This window comes from Silurus aristotelis (genome assembly GCF_946808225.1).
Source record: "Silurus aristotelis genome assembly, chromosome: 16".
NCBI classification, from domain to species: Eukaryota; Metazoa; Chordata; class Actinopteri; order Siluriformes; family Siluridae; genus Silurus; species Silurus aristotelis.
Window position 1 is genome coordinate 24,033,052 of NC_139589.1, and position 23,346 is coordinate 24,056,397.

Genomic DNA, 23,346 nt, shown 5'->3' on the forward strand with positions numbered 1-23,346 from the left:
TTTCCACTCATCTGTCCATCCATCCATCCATTTATGTGTCTATCTATCCAAATATCTGTCTGTCCGCCACTCACAAAAACCAAAAATATTAAACAACCCGAAAAAAAAAAACATCTATCTAGTGTTAACCTCAATTTATACACTACATGTTGGAAAGTATGTGCACCCCTAATATGAGGTTCTTCCCCAAACTGTTACTACAAAGACGGAGGTTGGAGTAAAAGAGATTCCTCAACCTCATTGAACACCTTTGGGATGAACTGGAACTTAAACTGAAGCTCAACATCCCAAAACCAGTGCCTGATCTCATAAATGCACATCATGAACAAAGCGAGTTCCACAAAGACATGCTTGTTTGTGTGAACGTTGGAATGGAAGAGCCCTGACTTCCTAAACCAACAGTCAGACACCAAAATCTATTGGAAAGACTTCTCAGAAAAGTGGTGCTTATACAACAAATAGGGAATACATCTGGAATGAGATGTTTCACAAGAAAATATAGGTGTGATGTGATGTTGAGGTATCTACAAAGCTTTAGCCATTTAGTACATAAAGGCACAAGAAGTAGATTGTTCCCCAAATGTATGTTTGAATATTTGGTGGAGAAGAACAGAGGAACACTCTTCAAATCATCTTTAAACTATGCCATGATGCCATCAATCAAACATTTGCCATTTCTTTCTTCTTGTTTATGTCATTTTTTGTTCAATATTCAACACTGTGGTTTTCCTCTGGTTGATTCTTCAAATAATTAACTTTTTTAACTTTAGTATCAATATACAAACACAACCGCACATAACTCACATAGCGAAGTCCAGCACCAAAGTAAAAATATATATATTTTGTATTCAAAAATGATATTTAATAGGAATGCATTCTGTGGACATTCCTAATTTAAAGGACGGTCTCCCACCTGCAGGATGCAAGAAAGCGATCTCAATGCATCTTTTATTTGTTTTTTTAATAGACAAGTTAGGGAGGCTGTCTGCACCCAAGGACAACATTACTACTGTTCCTGTAGTTCAGACGCTTCTCAGTGAAAACAGTTATGCTCCCAGAGGTCTTCTAAAGATACATGTTTGTATGTTTGCATGTCCTCAAATGACCCCACAGGTTCTCAGCAGGCCCTGCTTCTGTCACAGTTACAATTCACTCTCATAAACGATAATACGTTTAGCTCTTGTTTGCCGACTGTAATTCTCTATTAGGAATATTAGAAAGTGGACATTGACACGTGTCTTATGCGCTCTTGGCATCAGGATAATCCAAGATGAGATTTTAATAGGTCAAGTTGCTGGTTGATCTTAAAATAGATCCCGGCTCGGATCCTTCATTCACGTGTGCCTGCTAAAAACAATTCAAGGGAGCAAGCTGGAGCATGCATGCTGTTCAGAGAGGAAAATGCAGACTAGATTACATTAGTTTCATAGTTTCAATGGAAATGTTCATCCTAATACATAACTCTAACCCCAAACCATAACCCTTAATCCTTAATCCATAACTCTGACCCCGAACTTAACCCTTAATCTTTAATCCATAACTCTAGCCCCAAACTTAACCCCTAATCCTTAATCCATAACTTTAACCCCCAACCTTAACCCCTAATCCTTAATCCATAACTTTAACCCCCAACCTTAACCCTTAATCCTTAATCCATAACTTTAACTCCCAACCTTAACCCCTAATCCTTAATCCATAACTTTAACCCCCAACCTTAACCCCTAATCCTTAATCCATAACTTTAACCCCCAACCTTAACCCCTAATCCTTAATCCATAACTTTAACCCCCAACCTTAACCCTTAATCTTAATTACATAACTCTAACCCCCAACCTTAACCCTTAATCCTTAATACATAACTCTAACCCCAACCTTAACCCCTAATCTTTAATCCATAAATTTAACCCCCAACCTTAACCCTTAATCCTTAATACATAACTCTAACCCCAACCTTAACCCCTAATCCTTAATCCATTACTCTAACCCCAACCTTAATCCTTAATCCATAACTCTAACCCCAACCTTAATCCCTAATCCTTAATCCATATCTCTAACCCCAACCTTAACCCCTAATTCTTAATCCATAACTCTAACCCCAACCGTAATCCCTAATCCTTAATCCATAACTCTAACCCCAACCTTAACCCCTAATCCTTAATCCATAACTCTAACCCCAACCTTAACACTTAATCCTTAATACATAACTCTAACCCCAACCTTAACCCTAAATCCTTAATAGATAACTCTAACCCCAACCTTAACCCTTAATCCTTAATCCATAACTCTAACCCCAACCTTAACCCCTAATCCTTAATCCATAACTCTAGCCCCAACCTTAACCCTTAATCCTTAATACATATCTCTAACCCCAACCTTGATCCCTAATCCTTAATCCATAACTCTAACCCCTAATCCAAACCCCTATCCCTTAATCATATATATATATAGTCCATGATTGTCATGACAAGTTAAATGTATTATAATTATTATTATTATTATTATTATTATTATTATTATTATTATTATTATTATTATTATTATTATTATTATTATTAATAATTAGGTTCCCTGGTGGTCTAGTGGTTAATTAAATTATTTAAACACCACTGAACCCTTTTATTAGCTTCATTTAGAGAGATACATTTCCTAAACCCACCTGCATGCTCTTGTGGTTGTTTTACATTCTTTGAATATTACTGATATTAAACCACAATAGGGCCTGTGTGCTGGTGTGCATGGAGGATCAAATAAGTGATGACATGCCTTCTGGATTATCATCTATTAATGAATGCTGACTGATGTGACTTTATTTATTCTTGTGTTCAAGGAAAGTTTGTCTTTGAACTGCAGTTTAAAAAAGGAAATAATTACTTACAATGATTGCTGGATTTTTTTTTAGGAGTTGGGAGTTGATGCAGGATTTTGATCCAGACCTCATATCTTCTCATTTACACAGACCACCTCAGTTACCATCTGGGAGTTTTGAATTGGAAAGAATGCACCATAATCACACATCTCACACATCTCACACATTCTTCCTCTAAATGTGTGTGGGAATATGAATGCTTATTGTTAGCTGCTGGCTATAAACAGTACAATCAGACATTCAGGATATGAAGCTGTCAAATATAATCATCTTTGTTGAGACTGCATTTTTAATACTGTGAGACAAGTCTAGTTGGTTGACTAACCATAACCCCTAAACTTTACTCAATCATAAGCCTGGCCATTACCCCTAAAACTAACTCCTAAGCTCTAGTCCTTACTCTAACTCCAAACTCTATTCCTAACTCTTATTATTAACCCTTACCCCAACCCAATTATAATCGCAACATTATGTCTTAACCCCAAACTCTAACCCTAATCGTAACTCTAAACCCTAGTGCCTAATCCCTAACCCTAATTGTAACTCTAATCCCTAACCCTAACCCTATACCTAACCCCTAACACAAAACCCTAACCCCTAATTCTAACTCAAACCATAACCCCTAATTCTAACCCTAACTCTAACTCTAACCCTAACCCCTAACTCTAACCCTAACCCCTAACTCTAACCCTAACCCCTAACTCAAACCCTAACCCCTAACTCTAACTCTAACCCCTTACTCTTACCCTAACCCTAACTCAAACCCTAACCCCTAACTCTAACTCTAACCCTAACTCAAACCCTAACCCCTAACTCAAACCCTAAACCCTAACTCAAACCCTAAACCCTAACTCTAACCCTAACCCCTAACTTTAACCCTAACCCTAACTCTAACCCTAACCCCTAACTTTAACCCTAACCCTAACTCAACCCCTAACCCCTAACCCCTAACCCTAACCCTAACTCTAACCCTAACCCTAACCCTAACCGCTAACCGCTAACCTTAACCCCAAACCTAATCCTAACTCAAACCCTAACCCTAACTCTAACCCTAACCCCTAACTCTAAATCTAACTTTAACCCCTAACTTTAACCCTAACCCTAACTCAAACCCTAACCCCTAACCCCTAACCCTAACCCTAACCGCTAACCTTAACCCCAAACCCTAACCCCTAACTCAAACCCTAACCCCTAACTCTAAACCTAACCCTAACTCAAACCCTAACCCCTAACTCAAACCCTAACCCCTAACTCTAACCCTAACCCTAACTCTAACTCTAACCCTAAGTCAAACCCTAACCCTTAACTCTAACCCTTGCTTCCAATTATAACACTAACCCCTGAACTTAAATGTAACTCAAACCCCAACCCCTAACCCTAACTCTTAACCTCTACTCAGAACTCTAAACCTCAATCAAACGTCTAACTTTAACTCCTAACCATAAGCATAACTCTAACTCTAACTCATACCTCAGCCCCTAACTCTCACCCTTAACTCTAACTCTAACCCTTAACTCTAACCCTTAACTCTAACTCTAGTTGCTGACACATAAATGACATTAACTATTTAAATACTAAATAAATAAAATGGCACTTAATACAAACAGTAACTGATTTACTACAACATCCATAAATGGTCACCTGTCACTTATGTCATATTGTAAGTTTTTGACATTTCACAGCCCCATTCATTGAATACGCACATCCCTTCTTTTTCTATCCTCATGCTCTATTGATTCGATTTAAGATGTTGAGAAACAGTTCATTAATTTAAACGATATTGTTTTATTCCTAACATGCACATGCTTCAAACTTTCATAAAGCAGAGTTTTTAATAGGACAAATCATGCAACACTGAATGAAATTCTGGCCCAGTGGAATTGATCCCTGACACTGCCCACCAATGCACCTGCTTTTGGGAGGATGTTACCTTATAATCTCTAATTCTGTCAACCACACACATAAAAAAAAAAAAATCATTTCAAACAAACAAAAAAATAAAACAGAAGAAAATAGTCCTTCCCAATCCTGTCCTTTCTCTCATCTAGCTCTCCTCCCTCTTGCCATCCGCCAATTGTGAGAAATGAAAACAATGTAGAGTATCCCAAGGCCAGACCTGGTCTACGTCTAGATAAAGTGCAGGTTTCTCAGGCTTTTTGGAACAACAATCTATTTCATTCCCTCCAGCTTGGTCCTGCTGGACATTAGTTGCCCGAGCGAAGAGCATCGTCCGTACTCGGTTTGGGACCAAAAGACCAAGCATCAACTACAGCCACGTTTTCCCAAACCGCAGACAACCTGATAAGCAGGCATGTCCCTGGTGCTTGTTGTGTCGCTCGTTCTGGCTGCTTGTCATCTGGGAAAAGCGTCTGTTCTCCGTCCTTCACCAGAAGAACCGGCGGATGCTGAATCTCCTCAAGTTATCAGGATGAATGGGTGAGCATCACATCTCTAGTGAAATGATCTTATAATTGTGAATAATTGTGCTCGACAGAGCGAAGAGGTTTTTGGTAAAGCTTTATGTTCTTTATGCTCGTGTTGGAGTTCTGCATACTTAGTATTGATTTAATCCTAACCCTCATGCACGCAGACAAAAATCTCATAAAAGTGGTTTAATGAGCATTTACAAGGACCTTATACGAAAACATCCCCGATTTCAAATCAACGGTTAAATGGTTAACATGCCTCACACAGAGAAACAGATTTACAGCTGTAATATGGGTTCAGGTCCATGAGGCTGGAGTTTTTTTTTTTGACTGCCGTTCAGTTCTTTAATGGCTTGTAATTAATAGTGATCTGCATGAGCTGCTATAAAAGGGGAGAACCTGTTCTGGCCCATAATTAGAATCCTATTACATGCTGTTCTTCTGTGGAATGAACACTATCACTGTGCTTGTAGAGACACGTTTCACACCCCACCTCCGAGTCTGGCACAACACACTGACCTCGTTCACACCGCTGTGTTGGTTCATGCAAGACTCAAAACAAAAATGCATCAATAATCAATTACTCGGTTGTTGGGTTTTTTTTTTTTTTTCGATATTTGGAAGCACATTTTTTTATAAAAATTTTTTTATATAGATATTCACTGGCTTTAAAATTTATTTTAAAAAATGTGTTTATTTTAACGTATAATGCATACATTCAATAATTAATTACTTGGTTGTTTCTTTCAGGCTGCATTTTCTATTTTTAATTATTGATAATGGAAAAAAAGTTTTAATAGAAATCTCTATAATGTGTATCAGTTCCTTTGCAAACACTTTATCTTGAATGATTAGATTAAAATTTTTAAAATATATGTGCAATCTTAATGCATGCATGCAATGAGCTGCAAAACACATCATACCAATTTCTTATTACTATGTCCTGGTTATTACCCTGTTATGTAAATAATATTAATTTCAGTAATAAACGCTCAAATAAATTCAGAAAATCATTTCATTTCCTTTAACCAGCAGTCTAAAATTTTTTATCATTATTTACTCCAAAAAAAAAAAAAGCAATAAAGTGACAAAATAATGAATAGACTATTATAAGTGTTGAATGTTTTAAACGGTTCAGTAAAATACAAAAAAGATTAATTTGCATTTAATTTGCATAAAATTCAAACTACCTGCACTTTTTTCATCGATATTGATATGATAATTGCTATTTAAATGAAGCATTAAATATTGCTTCACCTGAATCTCAGTTTTTAAAGTACAATATGACGTGTTTCCGTTTCCAGATGCCAGGAAGATCTGCTCCAGAACGTATGCAAGGTAGTTCTGGATTCTCTGAACCTACAATCCGAGCCTGATGTGTCCGTTCCTGGGATGGCTCAGATTCGAGAACAGTGGAGGAAATTTTTCAAAGGCACCAGCAACTCAAACCCTCTAGAAACCCATGCAGCAGGTAACTCACTTCTCTGGATCTGGTTCTTCTCAATAATTTCCTTTTAATAGCCTGAATCTAAGTTTTTAGTTGAATTTTCGTTATTAATAAATTATGGATGATGTTCCACGGATATTTCTATAGATTTGATACCCCAAGATACCATTTACATTTATGGCATTAGGCAGCTGCTCTTATACTTTCAATTATCTCATTTATTCAACTGAGCAGTTGAGTTTGTTGGTGCTGGGATTTGAACTCACAACCTTCTGATCAGAATCTCCAGGTGTTATAGATGAGTTATAGCTGAAACTGAATCTTTATGAATCAATGCTTTTCTTTCAGACAACACACAACCAATATCATCATCATCATCTTCGTCTTCATCATCATCCAGGTCTGGGAATTCAGCACATCTCCAATGCTGCAAGTTCGCCTCCGAGATTTTCACAAAAGGTTACGACATTTTTTTCTGAATCAATTTCCAAATCGCAAGACCATTTTTTTATTTCTTTGTTTAGACAGAAAGAACAGGTCACGATTCGGTGGTTTTCTCTTTTATACATTAGATCTGGGTTGGGATAAGTGGATCATTTACCCGGAGAGCTTCACCTTCGTCCAGTGCGGTGTGTGCGTCCCTCAGCAGAACAAGCGCATGTTTAATTGCAGAGATGATGACCTCTCGGCTCTGGAGTCTCCCTCACAGGTCAGTTCTGCAAAACAGCAGAAAATGAAAAGGAAAAAAAACACATACATGTGACCTTGTTTCATGTCATATTTTTCCATCTAAACATGCTTTTAAATCCTCTAAACTGAGATATTGGGTGGGTGTTTTGGGAGCAGTGCAAGAAAAAGAATCAGTTTTGTGGGTTTTAAAGTCTGTTTTTGTTTGTCAGTGAAAATCAGAGACCAATCAGAAGTTTTTTAATCAGACAGAAAAAAAAGCGATGACGCAAAAAAACCATGAAAAGAAACGCGGATCTAAGTAAAGATGGTCAGTTAAAGGTTATAGGTCACCTTGTGATGTTTACATGGGAACTATGTGACACTGCGGGTTGGTCCGTGTAAACAAAACATCACACCAATCGGCAATTTTCCAATGCGAGCGAGCAATACGTATTAAATTATGTATTAAATTAAACGAAATGTGAAGCAGCGGTGAAAAGAGATAGCAAAAGGTTAGAATAAAATAATAATTCTAAACGTTATTGCACATGTAACTAATTATATTTATTGAAATGAGATTATTGTACAGAATTTCCTCAATATATTAACAATATAATAGTGTGGCATGAAAATCTACAAATATAATTATATCGATTAGGGGTGTAACGGTAAACAAAAATCACGGGTCGGTTCTTAAGTCACATTTCGGCTTTGTTTCGGTACAGAGGTGGGGGGGGGGGGTATGGGGGGCAAAACATTTAACTGCTTGTCGCTTTTTATTAACGCAGTAAGATTTGTATTATAATATTATTATTAACATTTGTGATCATCAACATTTGTACTTCTTACATTTTTTATTAAAATGTCTGTTTGGTTGAATAATATATAAAAATAATCTTTTATAAAAATAAAATCGATTAAATTCAATTAATGCAATGCATTTTTTTTATTAGATTGATTAAATTAAGTAATCAATTAAATCGGCACAAATTAAATTGATTAAATAAAATTAAGTACATAATAATAATTTAATAATAAAAACATAAAATAATTTAATTGAATTGTTTAGATTTGTTAAATCCCATTTGTGTAATACAGCAGCTGTAAATATGTAAATTTGTGTGTTTTACATTTAATATAACATTTTTTTTTAAAGATATGATCTACGTAACTGTTCAGATTATTTCAGCATATTGTAACAAATGTCTTCATTCGTTCCGTCCTTCATTAATTCGCTCCCTCGATATGCAGAATTGAAGAGAAATTTTAAGAGAAATTCTTGAAGCTCGACATTAAATGCATAAAACGCTGAAGAATCTAAAGTTCTCGGAGTCAGCAGCTACAGTGACACTTCGGAAGGTTGGTTGTTCAAGTCCCCTGTTTCGCCACTTGGTCATCCTTGGGGCCCCTGAGCAAGGCCCTTAAACCTTAGTGCTTCAGGGGTGCTGTATCATGGTGGAAACCCCAGCTTTCTAACATCACTGGAATATGCAAAGAAAGAATTTCACTGTGGTATGAAGTATAAAGCACCTTTCTTTCTTTCTTTCTTTCTTTCTTTCTTTCTTTCTTTCTTTACTCTTTCAGAAGCCGTGCTGCGAGGCGACCTCACATGACTCCGTGCCCTTCCTGTACATCGATAAAACGCGCTCCCTCGTTATCAGCTCCGTCTCCCTGCCCCGCGAATGCAGCTGCGGCCACAGTGATGACACCCAGACCCTTCAACCGTGATCAACACCGCCTTGAGTACAAACGTCTCCCCCATACCTCTTCCCCTACATCATACAGGTCTGTCACGTATCGATCAGGACAACTTCTACGTGGGATTTATATATATATATATATATATATATATATACACAATGTTCCAATCAATCCAATATTTGTAGGTTTATAATTATCGGTCAATCACCAAGCATTCAAGGTTACACCCAAATCATAAATGTCTCACTGAAGGTTTTATTCATATGACTATATATATATATATATATAATAGTTTTATAGCTGGAGTCTGGAAAGGGGTTAAATAACAGATACTGGGTGTTTCCTCAAAAAAGTGTGGGCACTGACGCAAGCCCTGACCATACCAGACTCCCAGTCTTCCAATCAGAGTTAAACAAACACCAATAAAACATATGGAGCGTGAAAAGAAAAAAAGAGAAAAAAGAGAAAAAAAACCCCTATAAGAGCATATTTAGTATTTCTGGCTTTTCACCACAGTTTCAAGGCTGGCATTCAAGCCCCAGTTGCGCTCCGCTGCTATTCAGCTATTTGGTTCTTCCTAGAAAAGCAGCACGCTTGGGACATTTCGATTACTTAGTATATTTGCGAGGTCCACTCGGTGAGATTAAACTCCACGTTTCTGAATGTTATTTTGTTTCTCTGTGGCTCAAATATTATATTTATCTGATGCAAATCCCAGTGCACTCATTTCACCTCTTTTTATGTTTCTCTCTTTCTTGTAACTATATTGATTGTACCTTTCATGCTTTCAGTATAATATAATGATTTGTGATGTGTGCCTCATGTATTTCATAAAATAAAAGCTTCATTAAAAAGAAATGACCTTTTTTTTTTTTTTTTTTTTTTTTTTTTTTTATACTCTTCTTTCAAAAGCATATGCATTCGTGCCTTTAACAGGTTCCCTGACCTTTGAAATATCCGTCGCACTATTTTTTTTTTCCCCTGAAGGTCGAGTTCAGTTCAGAGGTTTATTTAAAGACCTGAAGTGACCCTCTTCGGTTTGCTGATTGAAATCGTGCAGATTTTATCTCAATTTCTTTGGCTTCCAGGTGCTTTTTTTTTCTTTTTTTTCCCAGGAGTTGGCCGGCACATCTCCGTAAAACACGCCTCGTGGTTATATCATTCAAAATTGCAGCTCTTTGGGCACTCCCTGCCGTTGGGATCTCTGCCACGTCTGCATTCTCTCTCTCCCTTTCTATCTGTCTCGTCTTTCTTCATTTTCTCTCCTCTATCTTGCAAGAGGTTTCAAGCAAAATGTTCTCAGCAGCTTTCAGGCCTCCGGACTGATTGAGTTAAACAGGTGGGAAAGGGGACGAAAAGAAAAAAAAAAAAAAAAAAGGAGCAAAAAAAAAGGAGCAAAAAAGCCGAGACCAGGAGGAGCCGTGAGACGTTGTGTATCTCTGGAAGGAGACGAGATGGTGTACCTCAGCTCTTTCTGGCTGCAGTGGGGAATGGTGTGCTCTGTGTTTGCGTCGATGTTTGCTCAGGACAGCTCGTGGGACTGCACTGACACGGATGACATTCTCAGGGACGTGCCTGCGGACGTGAACATGCCGTCCCAATGCACCCTGGACTGCACGGCACGGACCTACAGAGCTATTCTGAAGCTGCACAACAGACTCACGATCCGCTTCAAAGACTCGCATGCAGGTGAGTTGGAGATACTTTGATGCATGCAGGTGCTTATTGATTTCTGTCAAGCTGCTTTGTATGCTTTCTAATGTGCATTGCTCTAAACAAGTCAAATAGAACCAGAATTTGCAAGAATCATCATTAAATGCTGCAGATGTTCACAGATAAACAAAGAAAAAACCCTCGATTTATTTGTGTCCTTCAATTCACTTTGATTTCACAATAATCATATGTGCTTTATTGCAACAAAAGTCTGATTTTTCCTCCTGTTTTCTAGGTGACACAAATGAGTTTTGCTGGTCCTCCAAGATCCAGTGCAGCCCTGGCCAACGTCTTCAGAGCGCCTTCATCCTCCTACCTGTGGACTCCTCGGGAGCGAACAGAGAAACGCTCATCCTCGAGATGAACGGTGCGACTCTGCACCAACACCTCGACGTCTCTCTTCTCCCACCCGAATGCGGCCTTCGCTTCGAAGTCACGGACCGTCTAGCCGCAAAAGAGCCCCTGTGTGTAAAAATCCCAGCTCAGGAGCAGGGAACTCTGGGAAGCGGCCTGGTGTGTCCACCGATCCTGGTCACGACCTGGGAAAAATGCAATCAAGGATAAACCCTGAGACTCCGTCTGTCAGTCGCTGGTCATTTCCTGAAACAAAACATCCCGACACACATCCATCAGCGGTCGAGATCTCGTTATGAGAGCGTTATGAGCGCTGTGTACATATACAAACCATTCGTGTCGCCTCGTATCAGGAGGCCACATTGTGTTCATCTTCAAGCAGATTATACAGTATTTTTATCTTCTTTTTTTTGGAGATACGCTGCATTTAAAGCTACAGATCATAACCACAGGCTCTAGACTTTCCAAAGAATATCGTCGGACTTCAAAAGGATAAGAAAATCTTGTTTTTTTTATAGAATAGGACACAACAACCGAGGGAAATAAGCTAACTGGAGGCTATAAGACCTTCTATTTGCATTGTGTGTGAGTTTTATCGAAATATATATATTTTGATATACAGTATATGTGAAGTAATGCTTATTGCTCTGAAAGACGTTTTGCTGTTCATGCAATTTTATTCTGCTAATTTGATCTTTGACTCTGGTTTATGTAAAACAGTCAAGAAAAATATAAGGTTTCAGCGTGTGTGTGTGTGTGTGTGTGTGTGTGTGTGTGTGTTAAGATATGTTTCTATTCCTTATCGTCTATATAATCTATGATGTACTCTTTATTCGCCAGTCCAGATCACAATAAATATGTTTGTATATTGTACTATAAGTAGACTGGTTTGTTAAATATTTAAAGAAAATTATAATTTCTTAATTTTTTAGCGAAGAAAAATCAAGAATTATCAGAAAGAGAACGTTGTTGTGTAAAGGAGAGAAATCGTAAGTTGCTCTGAATTTATCAATGTAAAGGTAGTTAATTTCCTATGAAAGCAGGTGGTGAAGACGTTGGACTTCTGCTCAGAAGGTCATAATTTCAAATCCCAGCAATGAAAATCTGCGACGGTGTGGCCCTTGAGCGAGGCCCTTAACCATAAATTGTATGTTGCTCTGGATAATTGTATTATGTGATTATTTTCATATAAAAGCAGTAGTAGAATAAGTAGAATAACTGGAACAAATCATCCTATGATGTAAAAAAAGAAAAAGTGGTTTATAGATAAATATATTTTTTCAGCTGGAAATAGTTCATGCAAATATGCAGCAGTAAAATGATCTGCATCCAAACATGTTTTAAATCATTTTATATCACTTTATAAAAACATCTAAGTAAATAGGTAAATAAAGAGGAGATCAGTGGTTAAGGCATCAGATTGTGGATCGGAAGGTCATTAGTTCAAATCCCAGCACCACCAAGCTACTACTCCTGGGCCCTCGATCGTGCCCTTAATCCTCAACAGCTCAGTTGTCTATGGATACGGGTGTCTGCTAAGTACCGTAAATGTAAATGTAGGGTCACACATCATGGTTGAGAGGAAAGGTGGCTCCTGATTGGTTACAGGACTGCGATCAATTTTTAATTGAAGTCATGATTCGTTTACTGACTCAAAATGTGTTCGTCAAATACATCAAGTCAAGGCGAACGGAATAAAGTGTTAATACAGACACTTATCAAATCCAATCCAATCCAATTGGTCAAAAAATGTCTGTATAAACTTCAATATTGCTAAATTTTTCAGCAAAAAAACCCAAACCTACATCGGCCCCATGTCTTTATCCCATTAATGGCAATGGTGTGGGTTTTATTTCTTTTTATAAGTACTTTTACAGGGTTTTTTTATATTTAGCATCTTTCTGAACATCACATTAAGATTTAAAAAAAAAAAGTAATTCGGTCGCATTTCATTCTAACTGTTGTTACCTGTTCCGCCATTGGTAATGTCTGCGAATGACCGTGCTGCCCCCTAGTGGTCAAATCTGAATTTACACCTATATTTCTCTATGATTTCTACACTATTCTGGAGAGTAATTTTGGAGGAAATCAGTCGTATATCACTATAAAAGTACTCACCTTTGTTGACATTTTTTTCTAGACAATAAGGACTGTATGTTGAGTTATTTTCAAAGGACAGTTTTATTTAAGGATTGTCCCTTGAGAAGAAAAACTATAATTGTTGCTGAAATGTGTGTGTGTGTGTGTGTGTGTGTGTGTGTGTGTGTGTGTGTGTGTGTGTGTGTGTGTGTGTGTGTGTGTGTGTGTGTGTGTAGTATATGAAGTTGTCTCTCTCAGCAGGATTTTCCTCTCCCTCCTATGCAATATGTATATTAAGGCATCAGTTGACTGCAGCAACTTTCACTTTGTTCTGTTGCCCACAGGAAGTGCCCTCATTAGTCTTCATCTGGTTTAGTGCTTCTTATCAGTTAAACAAAACACTTTCAATATCATCCCCATGTCACAGCTGATCTGATGTCCCTTTTTGTTTTATGTTGTATGTAATCATTCTCAGAGGATGATCATGATTTCCAGGACTCTCAGGACGCTTCTGTAGGTGGTGATGACCTGGATTTCTTCATTCCTGAAAAAAACTCTCCATATGGCGATGAGAAAAGAAGGATAAATGCTGTACGGGGTTTTATTAAACTTTTACTAAACCATTTCTACCGACTTCCATGATCCAGAAATCGTCCTGCTACCATGTTTAAAAATTAAAGATATACTACATGGGCAAAAGTTTGTGGACGTGCTTCGTTTTTTTGAACTTCCCATTTCACATGGAATCCCCATTTGCTGTTATAGTCGATTCTTCTGGGAAGATGTTCCACACGATTTTGTAGAGATTTGTGAAGATTCATTCAGCCACAAGGGTGTGAGTAAAGTCAAGTAGTGATGTAGGTGAGGTGAGACGGTCTGGGGTGCAGTCAGCATTCACATTCTTCATCTTTGAAGCTCTATAGCATGAGATCTTCCACCCATGTACAACCCATGTAAAGCAAATCTTGGTGAGATGTTCTCCTAAGGTCTAATCTGAAACCTGTCTGCAAAAATAACGATCTGAAGACTTCATGCTCCAGCTATAGAGATTTTTGTTTCTGTGGTTTTGGTGTTAACTCGATCTTCTGATACTACATCGGTTCCTCTCTCAAGCTAAGAACGTTCTGCATGAAGCTTTTCTTCACCCTTCATTCACCCCAAAGCCAATGCGTCTGTGAAGTGGACGGCTAATCTCTCTCTTTTTCTTTCACACACACACACACACACACACACACACACACACACACACACACACACACACACACACTCTCTCTCTCTCTCTCTCTCTCTCTCTCTCTCTCTCTCTCTCTTTCTCTTTCTCTTTCTCTCAAGCTGCTTGTGTATGCTAAGGCTGGCTCCAGGCCTGGAAGAGTCAGGATTTGAGACTCTGAGCTGAGCTGCATGAGGGGATGTGAAGAAAGATGAGGATTAGGAGATCTAAAAGAAGCCTACACACACACACACACACACACACACACACTCACATATACAACGTACACAGTCTGTTGTTATTCCTAATCACTGCCATCATTAAGGACCAGCAAACACAATAATAAATTCAGTTCAAATATATACATTTTACCATCATAGATTAGTTTCCTATAAGTTGATCCCAACTGAGCAAACCAGTGAAGACTTCATGAAGAAGAAACCTTGAGAGGAACAAGACTTAAACGGGGAACCTCATGTTTATCCTCAACAACGAATGTCCATTAATTTAACAGAAGTTCAATCTTGGGGTTCATTGATGGATGTTAGAGTCTCAGTCGCAGCTCTAAAACTGTTTATATTAATTACAGTCCAAACCTCACAGTTCACGGTTCACCCTTCCACAGTAACCTCATGGATCTTTTAGTGTGGAACCATCCTGAGCAGCAGCGAGTGGTTTCCGAACTCCAGAAGATCATTTCAGAATGTATTGTTGAACCAAAACAAGTCAATGCTTAATCACCTCAGTTTATGTGACTCGAATGTGACTCTCAGCACACTGATCTATTAATAGAATGATATCAATGACTCAAACGCTGATTAATGTCTATTACAATGATCATGAACCCAAAACCCAAACACGGGCCCTTAATCTCTCTACAAACTAGTGTTTGTCTTCCAATTAAATTCATGAATTGATAAATTAGCTGTAGTTAAATCAAGAAAACACCCCCCACTGTAGTGTATAGCTTTGGCCTGGGGTTTAACTGGGTGTGGAGTTGCTACAAATCAATAAAAACACACACACACACACACACACACACACACACACACACACACACACACACACACACACGTGAATCGGCAGTGTGTATCCGGATCACGGCGGAATGTGAAGTTGTGAGGATCATGTTGACTCGGAGCGAGTGTACCTGTTCCCTCTTACGTGCCAGGCGTCCATGGACTTTGCCTCCCTGAGAGCTGTGCTTTTTATCTGTCCCAGACCTTTGTCAACACAGCACAATTAAACTGCAGGAAAGGATCATGTGAAATACGGCTGGGTTTTCAAAACAATGCCTCAGCAGGCCACGCTGCGGTTCCATCGTTGTTCCGTTACGATTTCGATAACAGTCAGGGTGTGTGTGTGTGTGTGTGTGTGTGTGTGTGTGTGTGTGTGTGTGTGTGTGTGTGTGTGTGTGTGTCATGTGTTCTGTTGGTTGTTAATGATGTGCGCTTGAAACTTTAATATAATCACATGATATAAGATACTTGACTGTAAACGGACACATTGGTGCTTTCCTTTTACATTTACTTACATTTGTATTGTAAAAGTATGTATGTACACAAAAGAGTGTGGACATCTGAGTTGAAGGCACACAGTTGGACGTCTTTGGATGAAGGAGCATGAAATTCTTACTTCATTCAAACTAGGAGACCCAAAACCTGTTCCAGCATGACCTGTTCCCGCACCCCAGACCTCCTAACCTGCATCCGTACCTGACTTTACTAACACCCTTGTGGCTGATTGAATCTACACAAAATCTTTTCGTCAAGTGTCCACAAACCTTTGTCCAAATAGTGTATTTATGCTGTGTAGCTCTTTTATCAGCATGTCCAAGATGTACTCTGGTAGCTGTTCGGCCTTAATTACAGCTGGTACTGCCTGATTTGCTGCACAGATCCCTAACATGACATTTGTGCACTTAACCTATAGTTACTTCTGAAAGCTAATAAATGTTTTGTTCAGTTTATAAACATGTAAATAAGTTATGTAGCCGCCTAACCTGATCACTGGGAACGTACAAATGTCCTGTGACCTGAAGTTTCTTCTAACGAGTCCAAAACGTTTGTCGGCAAACTGCAAAACATGACACCACTCATAAACGTAGCTTGGTAAACTTCATCCTTTATGTAGCTTGTAAAGGAGTGAGCTTTATCTAACTGCATTTGTGCACAGTGAATTAGCAGCTCGAGTTATATTCGATAATGAGCATGGATCTTTGCACGTTCTACCATTGTCTGCATATGTTACCCCCCCCAAAAAAAACACCAGGAGGTGAATGGACGACTCTAAATTGCCTCTTAGGTGTGAATGAGTGTGCGATTGTTTGTGTGTGTGCCAAGCTAATGTTTTTTACATTTCATGACGCTTTTAAAAAGTGACCAAGATTTGGCTCCTGTACCAGGAAGAAGGAATTTGACTATTTGACCATTCGATATTCCTTAAATTGTTGTGGCAAGAAAAAAATCTAATCTAATCTAATCTAATTATGCATTCAAAGGGTTAAAAACCAAAATGATTCTTCTAAAGGCTCTTCTGGCCTGTCTAATTATAATAATTTTGTCCTATATTAATACAATCTGCTTACATTGTAAAGATTCTATTTACACTTGTCAGCTACCACGACACCCAATCATCTGACTGGAGACTATCCGCGTTTTCAACTCTCAGAAGCAAACCATAATAGGCAAAGCCCCCAACATCTTACCAACCGACCCCCACCCACCCATATGGAGTATCCATGATGCTTTTATACCAGAAGAACTCATGCAAGCATTGTGCATTCAATACAATTAATTGCATGCAAGAGTTTTATTATCATCGAAATGCAATAGTAATTTTTTCACTTTTGTACACCAAAAGGCGCGTGCATATTTACTCAGAAAACATAATGCATCACTGGTATTGATGTCATACGGTCCCAAATGCATAATGCAGAATTTGGGTTTAAAACCTGACAACACGGTGTCACAGCGTGCGTCTGTGTGTGTGTGTGTGTGAGTGTGTTTTGTTTCTTTCAATAGGACTTTTCTAGTTCCCACACGCACGCGCACACGCACGCGCCCCCCTCTGTAATATTTTGGCACGCTCTTTCAGAATAACATGCCCATAATAGGATCCAGCGGGCCGTACCATGTTTGAAGGGTTTGAAGGGGGGAACATCTGGAGCTCTAGGACGTGACACGACGCAGTTAAAGAGACGCGGTGTATTATAAAGGTTACACGGAGTCTGACAGTCCAACAAGTTTCGCATGAGATGATTAGCGAGTGTTGGTACGTCGTGTAGTTCTCATCGGTACGATCCCGGATAGCCCGGGCCTCCCCCCCGGAAGGGTTGAGGACCTGGATGGTTTCGCCCGGTGAGTCCAGGGATCAAGCTCCTAGCTGGTGTGCTACAATAAGTTGTGAACTATGAACGATCAATCCGACTTTCAGCTTCTATAAACGAATAAATCTGCGGTTCGAGGCGCGATGTGAAAAGACGGATTTGCGTGGAGACGTGCCAAGAAGCTCCATGGCAATCAGAAACTTCAAATTTGGCTCATAAGCTTTTTTTTTTTGTGTTGTTTTCTTTGGGAGCTTCGCACTAATGGCTGCTCAGTCTAGGTAAGTACTTTAAATCCATTAGGCAGTGTTTATCAGGAATCCAGCTGTTATACAGATGTGACATGCTGGACCATGGCTGGACTCGTTTCGTCAAGCTTCCCTAAAACCCTTTGAATAACAACCCGAGGCAGCCAGAAGATATTAATAGTGATATTAAACACCCGGGGTGTGTATATGTATCTATCTATCTATGTGTGTGTGTGCACGCGCGCGCGTGCTCGTGTGTGTGTGTACAGGTGTGAATCCCCTTATATTTATCTTCATCATATAGTAATACCACAAAATATATCCAAAGTTCATCACAGGCAAGAAGAAGAACCAGCTAGAAACACCCTGCTGGACATTTGTTGGATTGGTTCCTTTTGTGTCTATACAATATCTATATATCCATCAAATAATTTAATTGAATAATTAATTGATTGATTGATTGACCTTAAAACATGATCTCACCTTGTTTATCACGTATTTGCTTAATTATAGATTGTTGTAAAACATGCAGCAGTAAGAGACTGGGTTTAGGGACGGCCTTCGATTCAAGAGCCATATTGAGCAGAAAGATCTGGAGAACCAAACACTTGTTAATTTAGTTTGTTAGTGAGTTTATTAATATTATTACCGAGGGAAAGGACTATCAAGGGTCCAGATTATTGTCTCATTTCTGGTCTTTTTGGTGGTCGTCTGACGAACAACAATGTAAAGTTATCTGTTTTTTTTTGTTTGTTTAATGTTTTAAAAATATAAGTCTGGATCTCGATCCAAGACGTCGTGCTAAAGGGAATTGTGACAAAGTTAATCCGCCAGTATAAACGCTTAACAACAATATCATCGTTGATTGATTATTATATATAGCAAGCTCAGCTCTGAAATCCTTAAATCTGATTGGTCGGTTGACACCGGTCGATTTTCTATAGCAAGCTCTCCTCTGAAATCCTTGAATCTGATTGGTCGGTTGACACCGGTTCATTATTATATATTTTTTATAGCAAGCACTGCTTTGGAATTCTCTAATCTGATTGGTCGGTTGACACAAATTGATTTTCTATAGCAAGCTCTGCTCTGAAATCCTTGAATCTGATTGGTCGGTTGACACCGGTCGATTTTCTATAGCAAGCTCTCCTCTGAAATTCTCCAATCTGATTGATTTTTTTTTTTTAGCAAGCACTGCTTTGGAGTTCTCGAATGTGGTTGGTTGGATGAAACGATCGGTCTTCTAACACGCTCCAGATGCCTCGTGTAGTCTGGTGATGTTTATAACAAAAGATCGAAGGCTCAGTTCAACCCGGGCGAGTTGAAATGAATCGTTTAGGAGTGATCTTTTTGCCAGACGAGTTCGAATCCTTTCTGTAAACAAATGAGTTTAAAACGGCTCGCTCGTGTCGTCTCTGCTGGGGTTTTTTATGGCATTTAAGGCCGACCTCTTTTAAAATGCAAATGCAGTAAACAAATGCAGTGACGGACTCAAAACCGGAACACCAAGTGCTTATGTGCTGTCGTACCATCTAAGATTTGATCATCAATCAGGACAGGGATAGAATTCTGGAGTATCTGATTGGGAGAAAAAACTAAGACTTCCCCTGGAATTGACTAATACATGACTCCGACACGTTCGCCTGCAGCGTCTGCTCTAAACAATGTAGAACTGCTGCTATCAGTTATTTTAGTAATGGAGTTCCGAGTAATCGGATTAGAAGTATTTTTCTTTGATTGAAGCGCAGTACCAATTATACAAGAGAAAAATAAACCTGGACTCTTAAAATAAACAAGTCGTTTGTTCCCTTTTTAAAATTTTTAGATTTTTTTTGCTGAAATTGCAGTGTGTGAAAACTAAACCTATTTAGTGCATTTAATTGCCATAGTACATTAAAACACAAATATATACATGAAAATCATACAAATCAACTTCAGACGACTTCAGACTGACTGCAGCTCAGACTGTTGAAGTTAATGGTGTTGCTGCTCGACGGGTCACGACTGTTTCACCAACACGATATTAGGCAGGTGGTCATAATGTTATGTGACAGTGTTGTAATATGCAGCTGGTGAACTCAACCCACGTCTCACATGCTGCACCAGCGTTGGGCAACAACCAAAACACACGACTCGGCTTTTTTTTTCTTTCATTGTGTATCACTGATAAAGGGCAAAGAGTGAAATATATTATTTATTTTTCCCAGTCGTTCTAGTAATGCAGGCTCAGGAGTGTTGAAATTGCATTAGAGTGATATATTCCAGGATTTATTTCTATTTTTTTTTTTTTTTATAAATGTGTGTAATTTCACTCTTATGGTCCTTTTTATTATTATAATTCTATCCTTTTTTAATTCATTTTTATTGGGGACTTTTTTTCCTGTAAATGATACGCTGATTATTATTTAAGGAAAAAAACTATATTTCTGTGTGTGTGTGTGTGTGTGTGTGTGTGTGTGTGTGTGTGTGTGTGTGTAATAGAATGGTAGACTAGCTTACCTAGCTAAACTATGCTTACATGGTGGCTAAACTAGACAAACGAGCGACTACATGGTAGGTAAATGAGCTAAACTACTGGATAGACTGAAGCTTAATTAGCGAAACATGTGGCTACAGTTTACCGAAACTAAACACCTGATTGATTGATTTTTATGTAAATGTCCCCCTCAGGCAAGGAGTCTCCAGTTTCAGAGCTTTGTACCAGTTTTCCAGAGCCACTGTGTTTACTGTGGACACTTCAGGCGGCCATGTTGATTTAAAGTACTGCGAGTTATTTGTTTTGTTTTTCTAAGTCGGAGTTACGAGGTGTCGCGACGTCAAGTAACGACCTGTTTGTCATTTTTTTCAACCAAAAATTCGAAAAAAAAAAAAAAAGGTTAGACTTGCGTTTCCTCTTCTAGAAGTGCTGTTTTGTGTGTGTGTGTGTGTGTGTGTGTGTGTGTGTAAGAGGGAAATGTTTTGTTTGGCTGCTAAAAGCCACACTCGGCTGCAGCTCGACCTCTCTGTGACCTTGCGATTGGCTAATCTTTTATTCCTGAAAAAGGCCGAGGTGAGCGGACAAATGGTGCACCTGGACCGATCGAGTGGGGTGTTGGAGTGTGTGTGTGTGTGTGTGTGTGTGTGTGTGTGTGTGTGGGGTTTGGATTGGATTACATGCCCGGCTCAGGATTAACAACGAGCTTTTTTGAGCTTTTGCGTCGGAAAAACACGAGATCGTGTTCACACACACACACACACACACACACACACAAAACGAAGTATCCTGACTCATTTGGACCGGTCCGGTCCGGCCCGCTTGCATCACAGCACTCCTGATATCTCAGTCCTGATTGGTCAGATCGCAGTTTCTGATTTTCTAGAGCATGAGCTCCGTACATTATTGTTTCTATAGTAACCATGTGCACGTTACGTTCCATTCGTGGTTATACTGGGGATCAGGAGTATACTGGGGATCTCCACCGTCAGAGCACTGAAACACTACATGCTGTGACGTGACAATGCTACGTTTAAGGAAGGTAACTATAAATGAATAAAAATCAACATATGAATTAATTGTTGCTTTGGTGAAAGAGAACGCTATTTGGGAGGAACATTAATCGTGTGTGTGTGTGTGTGTGTGTGTGTGTGTGTGTGTGTGTGTGTGTGTGTGTGTGACAGAGAAAAAACGCACAAACAGTTTTTTTGACCCAGTTCTCTAGGATGTAAAATTAAATACTTATTTGTAATGTTTTACTGCTGTGCTTTGGCGCACACACACTCAGACATGCACACACACACACACACACACACACACTTAGTCATGGAATACACACTCCCTCCCTCCCTTCCTCCCTCCCACTGTGATGGAGACAGAATGTCCTGAACTTGAGTACGTTCTGCAGTCGCAGTAACTACGGCCAGTCTGTAATAGGATGTAGCTGAAACTTCCACAAACACCACAACATCCAGTGCAGCACGTCTTCAACGTCCAGCACGGCGTCTACGGCATCCAGATTGACGTCTTTGATGTCCGAAGTGACGTCTTCGACATCTGGCACACCATCTTCATGTTCCGTGAAGCATGTCGTCTTCGATCTTCCACTACAGCGTTTTTACTGTCCAGCATCAAATCTGAAGTGTCCAGCAAGATGTCTTAGTTCTGTATGAGGTCTTCTACATCCAGCATGAGGTTTTTGACATCCAGCACAGCGTCTTTGCCGATCAGAACACCATGTTCGAAGGTCCAACACGGTGTGTAATGATTTCATATCTTGGATTATTTCTCTGTGACACGTCCAGACCTGCATGTTTGTGTGAGTATCAGTGCAGGGAGACGTAAACGTGAACGTGACAGGGCGGAGACGACTTTATTCAGGAAGTAGCACTTAACACTAATCCTGGCTAACGCTAGTTACTTAATTAACCTACTTTAGCAACTTAAACTAGCGACTACATGGTAGCTAAACTAGCTTAAGCAGTTTGCATGAGGTTAAGGTGAGCGTGGGATCTCTGACCGCTGAAGGATTTGAGACCACAGAGAGAAACACGCAGCAGCCTGGCGAGATGTTCTTCACTACACCCGGAGTTACGGCCCTCCTGCCGCTCCACTGCAGCATCGAAGGGGGAGGGAAATAGAGAGATAGAAAGAAAGGGGGTGAGTGAGTGTAAATAAAGGAGAAGGAGTGTGAGGTCTCTCAGGGTGAAGGTGGAAAGCAGGGGTCACGTTCCAGACTTCTCCACGTGTTCCTCTGTGTGTGATTAACGAATGCTCCTTTCCGGGACTCGTCGCACATGATCCGGGACGGCTCTTCGGTTGCCATGGCAGCCCTGGCCGAGGTTGCCGACCAAGTGTTTTGTTTGAGGTTCAGCACCGTTCCATTTGTGAACAAAAGAATCACCATGCCAACGATATTTCAGTACGACATTTCACAATATCATTCATCATGGTATTGAAATTATAACGATATATCGCCCGAACCCCACAATCTGCATTTACCATAATATTAATATTATAATAGTATACTGCCCGACCTCACACTGTGCATTATTTACGATCTGAACGAGGTAACGATATATCGCTCGACTTCACACTCTGCATTTATCACGATATTGATATAGTAACGATATATCGCCCGATGCCACACTCTGATTTTAGTGCGATATTGATATCGCAACAGTTAATCGTCCAACTTCGCAACCTGCATTTACCACTATATTGATATTCTAGTAATAAATCAGCGGCCCTCACACTCTGCATTTATCACAATATCGATATCATAGCAATGTATTGCTACTCCACAATTTGCATTTGTCACGATATATCGATATG

The 23,346-nt window shown here is 39.4% G+C and overlaps 3 protein-coding genes across 4 annotated transcripts in view; all 3 read left to right on the top strand.

Moving 5' to 3' along the window:
• Positions 1 to 4,937: 4,937 nt before the first annotated feature.
• LOC310738548 (uncharacterized protein) lies at positions 4,938 to 9,967 on the top strand. The gene is made up of 5 exons (XM_083563593.1): positions 4,938 to 5,302; positions 6,597 to 6,763; positions 7,088 to 7,198; positions 7,312 to 7,448; positions 8,993 to 9,967. Exons 1-5 carry the CDS (start codon positions 5,178 to 5,180, stop codon positions 9,134 to 9,136), a joined length of 684 nt encoding a protein of 227 aa, XP_083419719.1. The 5' UTR covers positions 4,938 to 5,177; the 3' UTR covers positions 9,137 to 9,967.
• Positions 9,968 to 9,982: 15 nt separating this feature from the next.
• LOC310738549 (uncharacterized protein) lies at positions 9,983 to 12,049 on the top strand. The gene is made up of 2 exons (XM_083563594.1): positions 9,983 to 10,798; positions 11,058 to 12,049. The coding sequence occupies exons 1-2, from the start codon at positions 10,564 to 10,566 to the stop codon at positions 11,384 to 11,386; spliced, it is 564 nt and encodes a 187-aa protein (XP_083419720.1). The 5' UTR covers positions 9,983 to 10,563; the 3' UTR covers positions 11,387 to 12,049.
• A 5,474-nt stretch (positions 12,050 to 17,523) lies between these two features.
• aff1 (AF4/FMR2 family, member 1) overlaps positions 17,524 to 23,346 on the top strand; it is a 33,983-nt gene continuing 28,160 nt past the window's right edge. Inside the window, exon 1 of one of the 2 annotated variants that reach the window (XM_083563762.1) lies at positions 17,524 to 18,071. In XM_083563762.1, the coding sequence (XP_083419888.1) occupies positions 18,055 to 18,071 (17 nt within the window). In that variant the 5' untranslated portion in view covers positions 17,524 to 18,054. Of the gene's footprint in view, positions 18,072 to 21,711; positions 22,259 to 23,346 lie in introns of those variants that run through there. The other variant, XM_083563763.1, reaches the window with a different exon arrangement.